At 40.4% G+C, this 19035-nt stretch overlaps 1 protein-coding gene across 3 annotated transcripts in view; it reads left to right on the top strand.

The window, feature by feature from the left end:
* Positions 1 to 17805, top strand: part of MAP3K9 (mitogen-activated protein kinase kinase kinase 9) — a 62439-nt gene extending 44634 nt beyond the window's left edge. For all 3 annotated transcript variants that reach the window (XM_087746446.1, XM_087746445.1, XM_087746444.1), the window contains 3 exons: positions 4124 to 4236; positions 4902 to 5717; positions 7002 to 17805. In XM_087746446.1, the coding sequence (XP_087602572.1) occupies positions 4124 to 4236; positions 4902 to 5717; positions 7002 to 7483 (1411 nt within the window). In that variant the 3' untranslated portion in view covers positions 7484 to 17805. The remainder of the gene's footprint in view (positions 1 to 4123; positions 4237 to 4901; positions 5718 to 7001) is intronic.
* Positions 17806 to 19035: the final 1230 nt, after the last annotated feature.

Consider the following 19035-nt stretch of genomic DNA (forward strand, 5'->3'; position numbering starts at 1 on the left):
AACTGGTTATAATTTATCTTTAATATTATGTGCTCAAGTGTGAAATTCGTGGAAAATAGATGTTTACATAATGCGTCACTATTGCGGTCCTCTGTAAGAGGGCCTGGATCTAAGTGTTCTAATGACATTAAAATATGTTCTCCCTCAAAGGTACTCTTGACATGTTAACAGGGCAATGTGGAGGAAGCTTCTTTGACTGCTGCCTATGCCTTACCTATTCTGTAGATGAAGCATAGCATTCTACAGAATTAAGAGATGTCACACTTTACAATCATTAATTATATAAAAGGGCAGGAGATCACTGAAGCTGGTAGAAAAACACTTCTACCTTGAAATCATGTTCTTAGAATTCTGGGAGTAAAGCTCTTCAGGTTTCTGTTCATTACTGTACAGTCTGAAGCACTGAATTGCTTTTGGGCACAGACAGATGGAAAGGAGTTGCATGCTAACCGTCTAAAACTATCCTGTTCTCTCTACAACTGAGATTTTCTATAGTATTCATCACCTTTTCCAGGGAGACTCAATACAGCTGTGGCATTTTGCAGAGTATCTGAAACATGATAGTGTTGCTGAGAGGGCAGTACAGTTAACATACAGTGAACTACTGCTTCTTGCTGAGATCATGCCAGACTGCAGACTTTAATTTAAAGGGAGCAGAGTTGCAGTAAACGTTAGTGACTGTAAAGATAGAGTGCTTGCTATTTTTAGTATTTTTTAATTCTAATTTTAGAGGGTAGGAGGATAAAAATTGGGGTAAAGTGAAGAGCTAACCTTAGGATAGAAAAGTCCAGTTCAAGTCTTCTCCATGACAATGTTCTGGTAGCAGCAGTGCTGCTATTCCAGCTGCTTACATGACTCTGTGATCAAGGGAACTTGAATCTTCATCTTTTTTGTCACTTTCCATGTGTTCTTCACAGGAGGTAATTCCAAATTTATGCAAGAATTACATTGTGGGAATTGCAGTGAAATTCTCTAGCATGAGTAAACTGACCTATAATTAACATCAAGTAAAGGCAGTCATGAAAAGATTATACAGTGATAATTCACCCTCCTGCATTTATCTTTGAGCATAAGGAATATGCACAGCAGCAGAAGCTTGCTGTGCTGAATTGCAGAGACTGGATGAAGCTTTATGTTGGACTAGTGTTGTGACAGTTCAGTTGTGATCTTATGGTATATTCTGAAGGATATATGGTGAAGTCTTAATTGTCTTTAAACTTGGCATTGATCAGTCTCAGATTGTTACTTTACCCTGTTTAAGTTTTCATGCTGGTGGGGTTACTGATTCCATAGAAGGTGGCACTGAATGTCGGGTAGTCATAGTCCTTTAGCAGTTATCTCATAAATATCTTGCAAACTAAATAGGGGTAAGCCTGGGAACAGACACTTTTTATTCATGCCAGTATTGTATTAATGCCTCAACATGTTGTTACAGAATGGTATTAAGACACTGGAGATGCCGTCTTACAGTTGTAGGGAAGTTTTGTGCAATTTGCTGAGCAAATAAGCCTTGTCACCTTATCACTCCTAAAGAGAGGTGCTTTTGACTTCCCAATAGAAAAAAGCAACAGAGAAGTAACTCAACCATAATACAACAGAGTAATAACGTTCCTGTTGTTTAATCTAAATAGATCACAGGTAAGAAGTCTTTAGGTTTCTGAATTGTCATGCTGGTGACTGAAATAGATAGTTTTGCTGCTAGTGCTTTCAAATCATTCCGGTTGCTCTTTTCTTGGAGCAGTAACAGATAATACTGCTGTAGCAGGAATGTACTCTTAAGTCAGCATGTTTTAAATTGTTTTCAAATGCATGCTACCGTCTAATTAAGAGGATGTGCAGCTATCCTCTGCACAGGTCTTCAGGGTCTGCTTGTAATTTGGGGGAGAGGAAGAGAGGAGTGAAAAATAAAAGGGAAGGATGAAGATTTTATAACCTTGAGGCAAACGTAGCAGGCCTTGAAATTATTCTGGTAGCTATTTATCTTTCTGTTCAGATTGAGCTGTGCTTTGTCAGTTACAACAAATCTTCAGTCTGTTGTTTGCAAGAGAAGATGGCTCTGAGAAGTCATGAGGAAGCAAACTAAGTTGATGGGTCCTGCTGTACAATAAAGGGCAATTCCCAAGACCCTTTAGATAACTATGACTCTAAAGGGAAGGCTAAACTGAAGATTACTGATGCCTATCACTTACAACTTTGCTATCTCTGCGTATAGAGAACAGAGTGTGTGTTTTCCCAGCTCCATGGAAATCTCCCCTTCCTCAATAGTTGCCTACCCATATTGTAAAAGCTTTGACATTTACTGTTGGAGGTGATCACACTGCTAACATGGTTCCTTTTCACTCACCAGCTTTCCCTTAATATGCTGCTCTATTTATAGTATTTATCTTAACTATGCATGTTGTACACATGGATAATTTAGATACAACATACATTATTTGGTGGGTTGTGTTACATAGCTGAGTGTAGTATGGAGGGAGTAAATCAGAACAGACCCACACACGGAATTGCATCTCTGTTGTAAAACCATGTGGTTGTCTGTCTTGACAAACAGGGTTCAGCACTGTGCTGTCGCTGTGCTGTGACTGAAGTTCATGGCATGTGCCAGAATGGTTAATGGGGGGAAAACGATGGACTTTCAAGACAGTTGAGAACTGCACAGGATACTTTTAACATAATGCCTATAGCACAGTCATCAACCAACTGAACATGTGCTGAATCAAGTTTAGTCCTTGTGACCTTGCTATAGCAATATAGTTTGGTGACAAGTAGGGCATCCCAGTTAGGTAGAGAATAGAGGAAAAATATATACCAAGGCAAAAAACCTGATATAATAAAACTTGGAAATCCTGCAGTGGAAGCCATCTCAGAAATGCAGAATGATTCTGGTGGAAAATAAGAAACACAATCCTTCCCATACAGAGAAAGGATATAAGCATATGAGAGATAATTTTTATATGCTTATATCCTTTTTCTGTATGGGAAGGATTGTAATGAATTATGTGTCTTATCAAAGAACAATGCGAGTTAGTAATGGAGCTGGAAGAGGTCTCATCTCCTAAGTTTTCTGTTCTTTCAATAACAGGTCGATGCTCTTGTGTGTCCAGCTGAGATCATTCAAACTATCCACAGATCTTTTTGCTCCTTTCATTCAATTCCTGTCTATCCTAAGTATATGTTAACTTTTCACCAACACTGCGACGTGTTTCATGTTGGAGTTTGGAGAAAGGCACCGGAAATCTCCCAGTTCAGACTATATTGATAACTGTACAATAAAACTTTGCTGAGTGTTCATATGCCAGAAAGTTGTGCTGCTTACTAAAGTTGTTTCTGATGTCATGAAAGTACTGCAGGGAACAAATAGGATGATGGTGATGAATACCTACGAATGGGGACTACTAATAAGCTCAGGCAGCTGGTGACATACCTTTAAATGCAGGTGATGTCGAAGTAGGGGATTTGGCTTTGGGTTTTTCACTAGTTTGTTTTTGTGGGTTTTGGGGTTTTTTGTCTGTAAGTAAAAGAAACAGTGACATGATTTATGATTTTAGTTACCTGTTTTTCCGTAATCTAGAACTTACGCTTTTAATTGTCTGTACTTGAATGCAGTGTTTTCTTTAGAGGAGAAATATTGGGGTTTATAATGTAGAGGCATGACTTTGCTGTTACAATGACTTTAGCATATTATTGTCCCAGTGAGTGATCTTTGACTTTCACTGTTCATTTTTATTTCGCATGGAAAAGTTTTTGGGGATATTTTTTCCCTCCTCCTGCTGAGCACTTTATTTTTTTACCTGCCATGGTAGGCTTGCTTTGGTTTAAAAAGAAAATGTTTCGTCTGATTTTTGCAGTGGTGCTTTCTGGTATTCTGCATTCATAGCTGTTGGTTATCAGCAGAGGTCTTTTGACTGGCGCGGTATAACAAATGAGGGAGGGACTTTTTGACTTTTCTTGTATTTGAAGGTGCTGTAAAGATGTTGCAAAATGTCTTGCTATGGGACAACTTCAAATCTATGTAATTAAGAATACGTGCATGCTCTAAGTAGAGCAATAGAGAATATAGAAGGGGAGAATGAAAATCGGTTGTGACCATGGTACATTTTCTCTCATCTTTCTACTGTTTCAGTCTGAAAGCTCTGGTAGAAGGATACAAACAGTGGTCATCCAGTGCACCGAACCTTGGGAAGATCCAGAGAACTGCACCTGCTTTTCCAGGATTCACCAGCTTAGCAGAGATGGGTAAAGGAATTCCCTGGACTTTATATTCTCATCCCCACTTCCATTCACGTTTGAATGAACGTCTTCTTTCCTGACCTTCACCTGGTAGCTTACAGCAATGTTTTCATTTTGGTGGTACCCGTTTTTCTTTTATTCTTTGTTGAAGTAACTACTTTCTCCCTCTGGATTTTCTTTTTGTTCACCTCTCTGTGCTTCTTATCTGTCAAGCTAACAAGCTTCTCTTAATTCCCGTCTAGCTCAATGCTATCTCTCAGCTCCTTTCCTGTTAACGATATTTAGATGTACAGCATGGTTACATCTTCACTTGCAAGAAGAGATCCTTATAATTTTCCTACCTTTTGCTCCTCACTCCCAAACATATAAATTTACTCTAGAAGTAACTGAGGTGTAGATTGCTTCTGAAATGCTGTTCTGCAGTTGTTCCCAAATAGATTAACATGTCACTAATTTCTTCCACTTTGATGGTGTTTCCAGTTAACTTGTCTCAGCCTATCTGCTTTGGAGACAACAGCCTGTGAGTATTTGGCAGTTGGTGAATAAAGCTTGCGATAAGGAGAGTTGCATCGTCTGAGGAGAAGCTTATTTTCATGTATATTTGTAAGACAGTGAAATTTGCCAGTGAAAATGTTATATCCATGCAAAGTCTGTTTTAATTTGCTTTCCAGATGATGAAGACAGCGAATGTCTTAATGGGGAGGGCAAAGTGCACCCTTCACCTGGGCACAATCAGTCATACCTCTGCATCCCATTTCAGAAGAATGAAGACTGGGATGGCCCTTCTAGTGATGCCAACGAGGAGTCCACCCCGGTGAACTCTGCTACTAGCACCCCACAGCTGACGCCCACCAACAGCCTCAAACGTAGTGGCTCCCACCACAAGCGATGTGAGGTTGCGTTGCTTGGCTGTGGAGCAGTGCTCGCTGCTGCAGGCCTGGGTTTTGATCTGTTAGAAGCAGGGAAGTGTCAGCTGCTGATTGAGGAGGAGCCAGAGGCACCCAAGGAAGAGAAGAAGAAGCGTGACAGCATTTTCCAGCGAGCTGGACGCCCACGCAGGAGCACTAGTCCACCTTCCCGAAAGATCTTCAAGAAAGAGGATCCCATGTTGTTGCTAGGCGAGCCATCCACATCCCTCACCCTTCTTTCCCTGTCTTCCATTTCCGAATGTAATTCCACCCGGTCCCTGCTGCGCTCAGACAGCGATGAGATTGTGGTGTATGAAATGCCTGTCAGCCCAGTGACAGTCAAGGCTCCCTTGCCAGCCATTACCAACCCACTAGTCAATGTCCAGATCGAGAGGTTCAAACAAGACCCCAACCAGTCCCTGACTCCCACACATGTGACGGTCTCTTCCCACACCCATCAGAGCGGGCACAGGCGCACACCTTCTGATGGGGCCATCAAAGGGAGTGGACTAGTTGTCAATGGGTGCCCAACCAGTGGATGCCCTTCCAGTAGCTGTTTAACTGGAGCACTGGGAGCAGGTAGGTTTTCAGCCATCTTCCTTTTCCTCTTCAGAATAAAGACCCAAACAGTATAATTACTTGTTAGGAAGTAAACATGTTGCTTATACAGCATCCATTGTGATGGCCAGCCCACAAGAAGAGCTTATGGATGCTATCTTTACACAAATAATGAACAGAATAATGCAGTAATGGCTTCTGTTCCAGCATCTCTGCGCTAAGGAACCCTCTCTGCTCCCCTGTGCTGTGAGGCAGAGCGTAGTATTGTTTCTTAGACAAAGATGGTACCAAAGTACAAATATTGCGCATTTTTAGTGGTTCCTCAGGATTGCATTTCCTTTATACACTTGTTTGTATTGCTGTTACAATTTCAAAGTAAATTCTGATCTTTAAGGCAGTGAAAACTGGATCTCTAAAGCAGTTTGGGGCTGTGCCACTGTTGCTCTTACTCCTTTGCAAGCAAGAGGGATCTTCCTGGGTAGGTAGTGTTCTCACTGTTGCAGTCTTTAGGAGCGGCTGTGACTTGATAACTTAAAAAATGCTTTCCTGCTTTCTTGCCCTAGTAATTCAGAGAGAACAAAAAAAGTCTAGAGTAATAAATTAAAATCTGGTTTAATTAGACTTTTCCCAATGGTAAAACAAAATGTGAAGTTGTCTGTTGAATGGCAGTCTGCAGTAAAATGTGGGTTAATGCAGCTGAGAATACTCATTAAAATGGTATTCATGAAAATTGAGAAGTTACGTTGTGTTTATAAAACCCAAAAAAACCCCAAACAAAACAAAAAGCCAAACACCACCCCCCACCCCTAAAGGAAAACAAACCAGGAAGCATCCACAGTAGGCAGTGGTAAATGGCTCTTCCAGGAAGCTGGTCCTGCTCGCTGCAAACAGCTGTCACATACTCTGCTGTGCAAGTGTCTCCCTGATCCATTCAAGCTCTTAATGGGTAAGGTGCCCTCTGAAGGATTTGGAGAGTCCTCACCTCTGGTAGGAGGTCAAATCCGTGCTCTCCAGTCTGAAAACTGAAGAAAGCAGATGAGAGAATGAACGAAACTTGCTGCTTGTGCTAGGTCAGTGAAACAGGTGTCTTGCAATGTGCTGAGAACAGCGTAGGGATAAAGAAGCCAGTTATTCACTTCAGATTGGTGTAATCTTGAAGATACGGAGTTTGTAGATTCTGAATGGAGGCTTTCTGCTTGAAAATGTTTTCACAGTGTACATACAATAAACTAAGATCTGTTGGAACCATTTAGCAGTGACATCTAACATGTTTCCCTCTTCTCTTACATTCTCTGTTTTGGATAGGTGTATTAAAAACACCTAGTCCAAGTAGAGATCCCAATGAGGTCCCTCGCCTGCCAGACCCCAACCTTGTTTTTCCTCCAACCCCGAGACGATGGAATGCACAGCAGGACCCCACACTGGAAAGACCCAAGACATTGGAGTTCCTGCCCCGGCCACGTCCTGCAGCCAGTCGGCAGCGGCTTGATCCCTGGTGGTTTGTGTCACCCAGTAATGCCAAGGGTGAATCTTCTGCCAACAGTTCAAGTACTGATACTCCAAGCAATCTGGACTCTTGTTTTGCTAGTAGCAGCAGCACTGTAGAAGAGAGACCTGGACTGCCTGCACTGCTTCCTTTCCAGGTGGGTCTTCCGGTAGAGGAGCGGACACTGTTGGACATAGACGCTGAGGGGCAGAGCCAGGACAGCACCATTCCGCTATGCAGAAGTGAACTTAACACACACAAAGCTGCAGCATATGAACTCAAGCAAGAATTCTGGTCTTAGTATGAAATCCGCTGGGGACAGTGAGCCCCTCTAAATTCAATCCTACTTTTTGCACTGAGAATGCACTTTGAAGACAGATGAGATGGAGGGATGCTACAGAGATCATATGGTGCTGCCTCTGCTGAAGATGTGTTGTTCAACTGCCTGATTTTTGTCTGCAGTTGGATGAAACTTGGCAACTCTGAGCTGCTGACTTTTGCTGTGGGGTTTTTCTGTAGTCTTCCCTGCCCTCATATTGCAGTTTGAATCTGCAATGAGCTAAAATTATCATATCAAAGTCTGTTACTGACCTTGTAGGATTTGGCACTTGCAGTAAGTATATTGATATCTATCCTGGTATTAATCAGTATTTTCAAAACTCAAATATTACACTACAGCAGACACCAGTGTTTGATGTTTTCCCAAGGAATCCAGGACAGAAACAAGTAAATATCTGGAGACTACCTTCTCTGAAAGGTATTCAGATCATTAGGTAGCCCTGGGAATAATGGTACCCCCACTGAAGGAGCAGAAGTAGCTATCTTAGACTCGCTTGTCCTCTTTTGCTCATGTGAATAGTGCAAGGTGGAACAGATTGCAGAGGAAGGGCATGGCATCTCCACTGATGGAGGTCTTTGAGAACAGACTAACTAGACTGTTGGGAACGAGTAGGTGTAGTTGATTCTGGCTTCAAGGCAGGTTGGATGGACTTCAATGATCTCTTGAGGTCCCTCTCAGCCCTATTTTTCTATGTCCCTGTGCTTTCAAAAAGATGAAGGCTTATGGTACGGCTGTTTACTCTAGCTTGCTTTTTTGTTTCAAACTTTGGTTCCATCAGCCTCCTTTTCCCACCCCCTGTATCCCAGGCTCATAGTCAAGCTGCCTCAGCTTTGGGAAGGGGATTAGCAGGAACTCTTTCTGTAAAGCTGTGTTGGCTTGCCGAAGTAAGTTACGTGTCCCCTCACTCTGTTTTGTTTTGTTTTTTTCTTTTCTTCCCTTCTTACACTTTTTAGGACTGGCCCTTGAAACCTAAGATTGTTCTTATGCGCACTAGTACTTGTGTAAGGCTCTTTTAAAATTGAGGCTTGTTAGTAGCTGGATTGTGCAAACAGGAATCAGAACATCTGGATTCTGTTTTATTTTGTCACTGACTCACTGTGTGACCTTGGGCAAATAATGTAACCTCTGTGCCTGAATTTCCCCATCTGTAAATAATAGGAATAATACCTACCTCACAGGGGGAGGGGTTGGGACATATGTAATAGGTATAAAGTCCTTTGAGATCTTTGAGTGAAAGGCACTATAGACATGTAAAACTTTATTCTTGTTCAAATATGTAAAAACTCCTAACCCTGGAGCAAGAACAGAGTCCTGTCTTGAAGGAGAAAGTCAAAAAAGGGGGGGAAGTCAACAAAGAGGGGGTGCCTATGCTCACAGTTTTCTGTACAGAGACTGCAAGTGTGTCTGTGCCTCTGCACGTATATCTTATTGGCTTTAATGAGAGCTTCACTCTTCCCCAGTTTTGGCATTATAAATAAGGGATGTGGCCTTTATATGAGTGTGGTAGGGTAGTCTGCTTTATTGCAGGGTACAGCATATCCGTTCACTCCTTTTGTAGAGATCTGTGCTCATTTTGCTAATCTACTGACCGTTTGTGTGCAAATAACTGATTTGATAGTGCTGCCAATGCAGTGCTCAACCTGTTAGGGCAGTCCAGTCCTGTTGTGAAGGCAGTGTAGCCGAATACTTTCTTGGCAGCTGTCAGCACAGAGAACCTGTGTGTTTAGATGTTTGTAATCTGATGTTAAAAACCAGCATGTGCGGGGAAGTACTGTACTTAAGGTTTTTTAATTCTGTTTGAGGGCTAAAACCAACATGTTCCCATTAGTCACATGCACCCTTTTTTCAAGCAATTACAGTATGTTTTCGTGTAGAAAGGTCACACATTTCTTGTTTATCACATTCCATGAAATGTGTTTAATGGCAGAATTACTTTATGCTGCCTTCCCCATTGAATGCTCCAGAGCTAGCCTTAATGATGCTACACTAGCTGCTGAAGCTGGATGGACTGTTGACTGTATTCTGATGTGAGGCTAAGATACTTTAAAAAGAAAACTTACATTTCTGACACTTTTGTTAAATGTAGACCTTTAGCATTATTGATTTCTTAAGCATTCATCCTTTTGCTTTCCATTTCTGAAAACTCAGTTTGTGATCCAGAGACTGAAAAAAAAAAAAGGCAAACCGCACCCAAACAGATGGTTAATTTCAATTGTGCTATAGAAAGAAACTCAAGGAAGGCCCAGTCAGAGGCTGTGTCAGAGGGACTTAAAAGCAGGAGATTAAAACTGTCTATTTTCCATAGTCTCCCTTGCCATTTTAAAAAGTCTGAAACAAAACTGGGTCAGCTGTTCTGAAATGTAATGTTTTCTATCCAAAAAGTATCATTACAAATGTAATGGAATTCCATTACAATGGAAGCATCATCTGCTCTGCAAAGACATCGCCTGGAATAGCTCCATTTGAACAGAAATCTTTAAAATCCATTTACTTGCGTGGAATGGGAGGTTACCTTTCTAGGTCACAGCCCACTAAACTTTCTGATAGTTGGCTAGTTCCTTTCGCCAAGTGAACCGTAAGGGTTCTGTCAAGTTCCCAGCAGGCAAGACAGCTGTAAGGCCAAGTCATTCTGTCACCTCTGGCTTAGGAAAGTTAAGGATGAAGTATCAAAACGCCTTGCCCCTCTCTTCCTTTTAGATAATCACTTGGTGGAAGTGGCGTGTAGTTGACCTATTAGAAGTATTTATTTTGCTCCGAAAAGCATCTTCCCTAACACCAAATGGACATTGTCACATCAAAGGAACTGCGTAGGACAGATGACTAGGAGTCAAGGATATCCAGATCAGGGTTTCCAACCTAGATATTCTCTATTACAAAGCTGCCAGAAAGACTAGGTAGAAGCATTATGTTTGGTGGTTTTTTTGTTGTTTTTTTTTTAAACACTCCTTGGATGCATTTATCTTCATTGAATCTAGTATATGAAATAAAATGAGGTAGACTTTGAGCATCAAACCATAACTTTCTTCCAGTTGGGAGCCCTGTGACTAGTCTGAGGAAATCAGGCAAGAGGAGTCTGTTCTAGAAACAAAGCTGTTGGCTTTAGCAGGTGGTGGGGTATTCTCTGACAGGCAGAGGGGGCTTTCAAGGCAAGGAGTTGTCAGGCGTTTTACCTTATGCATCCGAAAAGCTGTTACAGCTGGTGTCCTGAGGCCCAGAGGCTATGTGCATGTTTAAGCTAGCTTGTAACCTCTCCCTATGTCCATCTATCCCATCCTGGCTTGATTTCTCTCCTTTCTTAATCTGTTGGGTTTTTTCCTTCCCGCTTGTGGGAGCTGAGGTGCTCCAAATCGCCAAAGGAGTGCTTCACTGTAGTCCACTAGATACTGAGAAGATATGAGCCCGTCAGCTCACAAATCTTTTTTTCTACTGGTTACTAGTATTCCTATTTGTCAGGGAGACAAAAGTTTCAGAATATTGTTGATTGACATACCTTTCTAGCAGTGTTCTTGAGGAAGATGGTGAAAATCTTGCTATAAAAACTTCTAATAAATGTATTGTTTCCTAAATATCTGAATGAGTTGCACTTTTTTTTTTTTTCCTGAGAAAATGAGAAAAAGATAACATGAGAGCACAAAATCACTGAGCAGTCTAAAACATAATGACAAAAGAATGGGGTAAAATGTGTTGAAGTAATTACAGGGTTCACAAGAGGAAGTGACAAATTTTTTAACTGATAGTAATAGTAGTGAGTTGTTGCTGAGAGAAATTTTTCTGGTCTGGAAATATATATGTATTTTCTTTTAAATAGTCAGCTGGCAGTATGTATCACTAATTTATGTAACTGATGTGCTGATTTAGGAAATAGAAAAAAGTTTGCCAGCTCTTCAAAATATGCTATCCTTGTAGCCTGTTTGTTTTTCCTGTAAAACTGGGGGGAAAGCACAGACATAGCAACCAGTGCAAAAAGTGAAAATTTTTTTGTTAAATTTCTACTGGTTTCACAGAAATTGAGTGTGGGACAGGTAGAGAGAAGAAAGCTTTTGTGTCAAAACTAATGTGATAATAGTTATGGATTTTTTTCTAATACTGTTGCTTCCTATGGACTGCACAATGCTCTGTTTTGCCAGCAAGTAGGTCTTACATCCTTTCAGTCCTTTTCAGAGGTGCAAATGTAACTTTTTATAGGTATTATTTTCCTTTAGATTATTATTGCAATGGGTTGATATTCAGTACAGGGCAGGGAACCTCAGTGAAAATATTCTTTTTGTAATGGTTTTCTAACAAAATGAGTATTTTCAAAGTGAATTTTTCGTTATTCATGTGGAAAGACCTGTTCTGATTTAGCATGCTTTTATGATGAAGTATTTTTCTGTACCTCTAGGAATGGGAGTAGTTGCCTTCCTCTTCATAGCATGCTGTTATCTTAAGACTTTATGGACAATACTGCGTAGAGGTGTTACTTCGATTTGTCATGAAACCGGATACCTCTCATTCTGTTGAAGGTGAGGCAGTCATGGTTAAGGAAAGAAAGGTCTTTGCCATCTGGAGCGTTCTCTTAAATAGAAAATGACAGGAAACCTCCCATCTTGAGTCACCTTTCTATCTTGAGCTTAACTTTTATTTGAAACTTAATTCACCTCTGTGGGATCAATATGGGAGCTGGAGTCCCATTAGATGTATGGAACCAAACCTAATACTGTATCCCAAAATTCAATGGTAGCCTGTTACTTTTGTAAGTAATTTTAAGCTAATATTAATGGGTTTGTTTCTTTGGGTTTTTTGAAACCTTTCTTCTTGGAAAAAGTGCTTATTGCTTTCTAACCTTTTCCATGCGTGTTGGAAATATTCTCAAGAACTCTTAACAACTCTGTGGCAAATAAGGAGGCTTATATCTTCCACAGTGATACAGGTCCTCCTTTTGGCTTCAGTTTTTTCAGTATGAAACAAGGATGGCTAGATTTGGAAATGAAGATTTCTGATCCTTATCCTGTTGCTGCAGAACAGTTTCTTAGCTTCCATATTTATAACTCACTTAAGGCTATAATCTGGGTAAAACTGGACATTAAGAGTGAGGAGATATGCATGTGTTAAAACATATTTGCAAACAAGCAATAAATACAGCACGTATGTGCTAAGAGAGCCAAAACATACTTATGCTGTCACGGAGGATAACTTTCAGACGTCATAAACCTTTCGTTGATCATATATTTAAGGTGTCTTTAGGAAAGAATGCCTTCCTATGTTTTTCTGTTAAGTTTCCTATTGTAAGATTAGAATATGGTGGTTTGCACAGCCAGTTGTATTGTATCTAGCTGGACAGAAAGGATCTTTAACCAAATTTGTATCTTTTTTTCTCTTTCCAATCCAGTTTGTGGTTTAGATTTTCCTTTTTTTGTGTGTTTAACAAACAAGGGAGTCTTAAGAAGAACTTCTGTTTGTTTCCTCAGCCCTACTTTCACAGTTTCGCGAGGCGGTATAGAAATGCATTTATGGCTTATTCTGCTGCTCCCTCTATTGAATGTGCTAGTAGAAAGTCACACGCTGCAGTTAAAATGTGCATTTGCTTTTGTTTTTTCTCATGCTCAGCTTTTTTAAGCAGCTTTGCCATTGGTCAGAGATGAATACAGCTTCTGAAATGACCTACATCAGCTTTATTTTTGTATGTTAAAAATAGTCATTCCCAGGCTGAGAGGTGTGTGCTTGCTTAAAAGGTAATCTCCCACTGGTGACTGGGTGGTGGGTCCGATGTAGCTGCCAGAATTATTATTGTTCCTCTCTAACAAGAATCTCCCTTTTTTCCAACTGGAAAGTCTTCAGCATTTCATCAATGTTTGTATAGAAACACATTTCACCTCCTTCTGTACATGAGTGAAAAAATCTTTTTTTTTTTTTTTTCTTCAGTTTTAAATGACCAGGAGCATAATTTTCCTACTGAGAATGGCTTCTTGGACTGTTTGGGGTGGATTTTTATAAGCCTGTGAAATACATATGTGTTAGGTGCATCCTGTATTCCTAGGTGCCTTCTGTCTCACATGCCTCCTTGCTAGGACCTGAGGTTGTTTTTTGGAGGGAACTCCTGGTTGTAGCTTTCAGTACTGTAGTGTTCTTCATCACGCATCACGCCAAATACCAGCAAACATTTCATGTCCTCTCATTTACTGATGTGTGTACACCCTTGTGGAAGGAAGTGTGCTATCACTGGCTGTCCTTATCTCTTTATTAGAATTCGGCCCCTATCCCATCTGTATTGGTTAATTCTTGTTACCATAGTACTTGGGGGCCTAAGACAGAAACCAGTACATGTTTTAGGTGTGCTTTGACCTAAAATGTTTCTAAGCTAGAAGGATAAGACTCCACTGGGAGAAGTGAAAGCAGAGGTTGGCAGGAAATAGCAAATAAAAGAGTGAAATTATCCTTCTTAATGTAATAAGCAGTCAGAGGACAAAGGGATACTAGCTGCTTGGTAATCTCTTGGAATCATAGGTAAATTGGGTCCTAAAGAAGAATTTGAGGAATGTGTAGTTAGTTAATTTCTGGTTGGTTTGTTTTATTTCACCCTGAGCTACCTCATTTGTGGAGATGGAGTGGGAAGAAAGCATAAGTTTTGGTAAGAATTGCTCTAGGTAGGCTGTTGAGGCTGGAATGATGGGAGGACAGAGGCAAACACTTGTATTTGGCTCTTTGACATGCAAATTCCTGATGGAAAAATAAAACCAGCAATTCAGTTTTATAAGTTAAGATTATACTTGCTTTTACTATGTATGTCTCCAAAATAAACAATAAATGATAAGGCAGGGCATTTTTCTTGATGGTTTCCGACCTGTGGAAGAGCTGATTGTCCACAGACCAAAAGGTAGTGATTCCATGTTGGTCACTACTGCTTTTAAAAGTGAAGGTCTGTTTTTTGAAAACAGATTTTTTTTTAAAATAATCTCGTGTGCTCTTAAAGTGGACCTACACGCAATCCTGATTGTTTCTCTGTATTTGCAGTATTCCCTTCCTAACGTATCAGATCCTAATACAATCCTTATTGTGTTTGAATGCTAATAATGTGCAGACAGCCCAATATAGCTAATATTAAGAAACCATGATGCATTTTTAGTGTGCAGTGTAGTGGATTTATAAGCTCAGCTTCAAGTGGGCTACTGTTAGGCCTGTAGCTGATGGGTCAAATGGATGTACAGCTAGCAAAAGGGGGCTTAGAACAAATCTGCAGGAGGAATGCCAAAGTTTTATTTGCTTAAAATATATTATTTGAAAAATAATCATGTTGGGGGGAAAAAAGGCCCTTCATTATTCAGAAATACTTTTCTAGGATCTTGTCCATGCTCAAATTTTAGCTTCCAGGATAACTAGTGAGAACCTACGTCTGTTCAAAAGTTGTTGGCTGAAACCCCAACACAAGACCAGAATAATGCATTGTATCTATGCTATTTCAGAGTGATTGACACTGTCTCCCTGTTCTACCTTGAATGTTCCAATTTAACATTTTCTCGAGAACAGATGTTGAGGTTGGATCAAGCTAACCTCCTTGTCTTGAAGAGGGACATGTGGGTCTGAGAAAGAAGAAACATTGTTCTAGCCATGTCTTGATGCTTTTGTCTCTTGCTGTCTTAGCAGTAGAGGTTATAATGGAGCTGGAAGACATGCTGGTGCTTTTCCAGGCTTCATTGGTAAGAATTCTGCTAACAGCAGATTTCAGTATATAAATGAACAAGTTCTTTGGGAACCCTTGTACTTGGTTTCTCCTCATTGAGTTTCAGAACAAACCTGGCCTCTGATTACTGTTTGGCATAGCTCAGTTGCACACTGAGTTTCTTGAGTTTAACTACAGCTGAAGGAGAACCGAGCTTCTTCCTTGGGATCTTCTGGAATTTGTGGATGTGACCACTTCTCAACTTGGGTAATATGTTTTTTTCCCAGGCCCAGTCTGTGCCATAAAATGAGTTGTCACCCTAGACTGGTTGTCCAGATATTCATAGTAGGCTTGTTCTTCTGTCTTGCATGCTTTAGTGAGTAGCTCTTACAATGTCAACAGGGTTAGCATTTGTATCTGAATAGGGCAGCTAATACCTTTGAGCTGACTTTTCACAGTGCATCTCAAGCAGATGTTACTGCATCACTTCTGCCATTGCTCTGTTTTCAAGGTTTTCTTGACAACCATAACATCCAGAAATCCTAGACTGTAAAGAATAAAGCCAAAGCGAAAAAAAAAAAAAAAAAGGAAGAAAAAGAAAGCATATGAGCGTTTGCCAGTTGAACGGTTGAGTTTGGCCGGTGCTTGTTGCAGAGAGTAAAATCCATTCTTGTGCAACATAGGTCTCTTTGAAGGATGGCTAAATTCGAAGTGGAGAATATGCCTAGATCCACTTAGTCAGTGGGCACGAGTGCGCCTCATATTTGGCAGTTATAATAAGAAACCATGTGAAGCCAAGAACATCTAGTAGTAAAAGTTCATATTTAGGGTAATTAACTTTTAACTTCAAAGAGAAGAGGCCTCAATTCAAGAATGCTCTTCTTCACATCCTTAAACATCACTGAAGTCAGTGGAATGTATCTGTGAGTCAAAATGCACAAGACTCCCAATTCAGCAAAGCTCTTTTAATCTAAATTGGGGGATTGTCCTGTAGAGATTAATGGTGAAGGACCAGGGTCCGTACTCTGTCAGAGGAAAGAGTCAGTTTACCTGAGGAAAGCGTTCCTTCACAAGCCTCTGGGTAAATGCTGATTTGACTGCAGACTCTTGTGGCCTTTCCATGACTGCACATGCCATGCCTATTTGACTGCTAATTCTTACCATAAACAGGGTAAGCTTTGAGAATGTTTTCTGACACAGGAGGAAAGAGCAACGACTTCTGCATTAGCAGATTGCTGGCTGTAAAGGGGCAGTAAGTGGTGCGTGGAAGTTGTATGTGCAAACGTCAGTTTAACCTGAGGCCTTTTCTCAGGTGTTTTTTCTCATTTCAAAAATGCATCCCTCCAGGCTGGTGGACAGACGTGACAGGTTTAGCAGTGATCAACATCCACTACTGTTACTAGAGTTCTTTGGTTCTTGTTTGTCAGCTGTTGCTGCAGCACTTTGTGCTGGTATATATGATTTCTTTGTCATAAATTCAGGACAAGCTGGAAATATCTGAGATATTTTGCCTGACTTAAGTTGAGAGGCTTACATGGAGTGGGCAGGGCAACAGTGGTGGAGAAATCAGGGAAAATACCTGTGCTTTTAACAATGTCTCTTCTGTGGCTTTGAAAGTCCAAAAATTTCTCAGCCAGAGAATGTATTTCCTCCCTCTTTTTATAAGCTACTTCTTTCTTTTGCCTTATTAATTGTGGATCTGCTCCTGCTTCTATTTAAAGCCAGATGCAAAAATCAGTGACCTGACTTTCCTAGGTACAATGTTGTAAATCTGAAGAACCAGGTGAGTAGATTACTCTAGTGTAAGATCATGTCCCCATGTCTGCTCTTTTGAGATATGGGATAGTTCCTGCTTGTGTTGAAATCACTGTGTGGAAGGTGTTGATAGCTCTGCAGGACTGGGATTCATCTTACAACTTAAGTATTTCAGTCTGGTTTTGGAGACCTCTGTATGTCTTCTCTTCTGTTCATGGTGTTCAAAAGTCTGTTGCTATGGAAGTAGCACCTGAAGGTATGTTTTGCCCGAAGAACCTGCAATGAAGCAGTTACATTAGCAAATGGTAATGTACCCCAGAGTTGAGTAAAATAACGGAGGCCACCAAGTTTTTCTTGTTTGTGTGATGAAATGTTGTCAAATTAAGTGATTTGTTGGAGCCTTCCTTTAACTTCTGTACAGCAGTAAGTTTAGAGGAAAAGAAGATTGCATTATTTTTTAAAAAGCTTTATTTGTGCCCCGGACTTGTTGCCTCTGACCCTCTTGGGCTTAAATAGCTAAATTATATTAATGTCCAGTTTGTTTCACTGTAGGTAACACATCAATTGAATACTCTTGTGCATAATCTACTGTATCTTTCCTCTGTTCTGTGTCAATGTATTATGTGTATTTGGATTACAGTTCTTTTTTGTATTAAATTATTTTATGTTATAGAACAATATTTAAGCGAAGCAAAGAGCTAATGAAAGTTGTTGGCGTTTTGGGATTTCTTTTCTCTTTGCTCTTTTTTTGGATGTACTGTAAATTGTAAACCAAGGATGCCAAGCAGGCTTGGTTCAATGGCTAAAATTATTGTATTACAGTGTAATGCTGATCTAGGCCTTGTCTCAACACTAGAGCACACAGACTTGAATAAAACTGTTACAAAAGTGATTGTCTTTAGGCCTTGAGTTCTTGGTTTTGTGCTTCAAATAATTTTGAGCTGGTATTTAGAATAGCAGTGGCATTACCTTGGTCTGAGGAATTCAGAAGTTTTCCCAGTGCCACAAGAAGAATGTTTTTCATTGCTAGGCAACTCGGTCCTGGTCAGCTATTCCAGCTCTGGGCGCTCCATAGGGTTTTTGAAGTCTGTTTTTGCAAAACCCCAGACAGCTTAGTATCAGTCTTGGCACACAGTACCTGTCTGCTAACTCCCTTCTGGCTTTTCTCTGAACAGAGTAATTAATTGCATACCATTTTTATTAAGGTTAATATTTCTGTTCTGTTAGCTTAAGATTTTTCTACTCTTTATTTAGTATCCCAACCAGAATGTGAATCTGAATGCCTGGGTCTGGAGCTAATGCAGTAACACGTTTTGTGCATGATGACATTTAACAGATGGTTTAGATTCACTTCTGATGCTGTGCCTTTGTCCCTGCCACATCATTCAGTGAGACACAGTTGCTTGAACAAGGATATTTCCAAGCTGTCTTTCATCTGCTGTCGGTGTGAAAGCCAGAACAACATGGTTTTGATTCCTAGGCTGTGTGGCTGTGTGTTTGATTCCTAGGTTGTGCCTCTCTGCTCTTCTCTGCCACCAAGCCGTCATTTCACATTTCTCTGCTTTAAGAAATGCAGCTGCACTGATGAAGGACTATGCACTAAAAGAACTAGAAACTAAAAGTTTCATAATTGCCATTGAAAATAAATTTTTCTCTAATGTGGTTACGCGCAAGAAATCCTACGCCCTTCCAGCAGATATGGAGACTGAACGATGCATAGGTAGAGTATCATTAGTCATATATTCCATTCAAACTGCTGTAGTGATGGGTTTTTTGTGAGAGGCTGGAAGGAGAGTGGACAGGCAGTCAATTAAGTTTAGTTAGAAATAATGGCATGCAAAATGAATCACCTTTTCACTTGTTTTAACAAAAGGTGTCTTGCAATGGATTGTCTTTCAAACTCTTTCTCCTACCTCCCCCCAAATCCTGAATGCCTCAAACTAAAGCAAATATTTTATTTCTACCTTCTGTAATGTTTTGCAGAGTAGGATTCTGTTCTAAAAGAATCAGACTTTCCAGGTCAATTACTCACCTGTCACAACCATAAGGTTACGATAATGTTCAAGCTGGCTTCATCAGGAGCAAAAATCTAGATGCATCATGGCAGATAAATTTCTGCTGG

This window comes from Nipponia nippon, unplaced genomic scaffold (assembly GCF_047370975.1).
Source record: "Nipponia nippon isolate SJK-2023a ecotype South Korea unplaced genomic scaffold, ASM4737097v1 scaffold_10, whole genome shotgun sequence".
Classification (NCBI taxonomy): Eukaryota; Metazoa; Chordata; class Aves; order Pelecaniformes; family Threskiornithidae; genus Nipponia; species Nipponia nippon.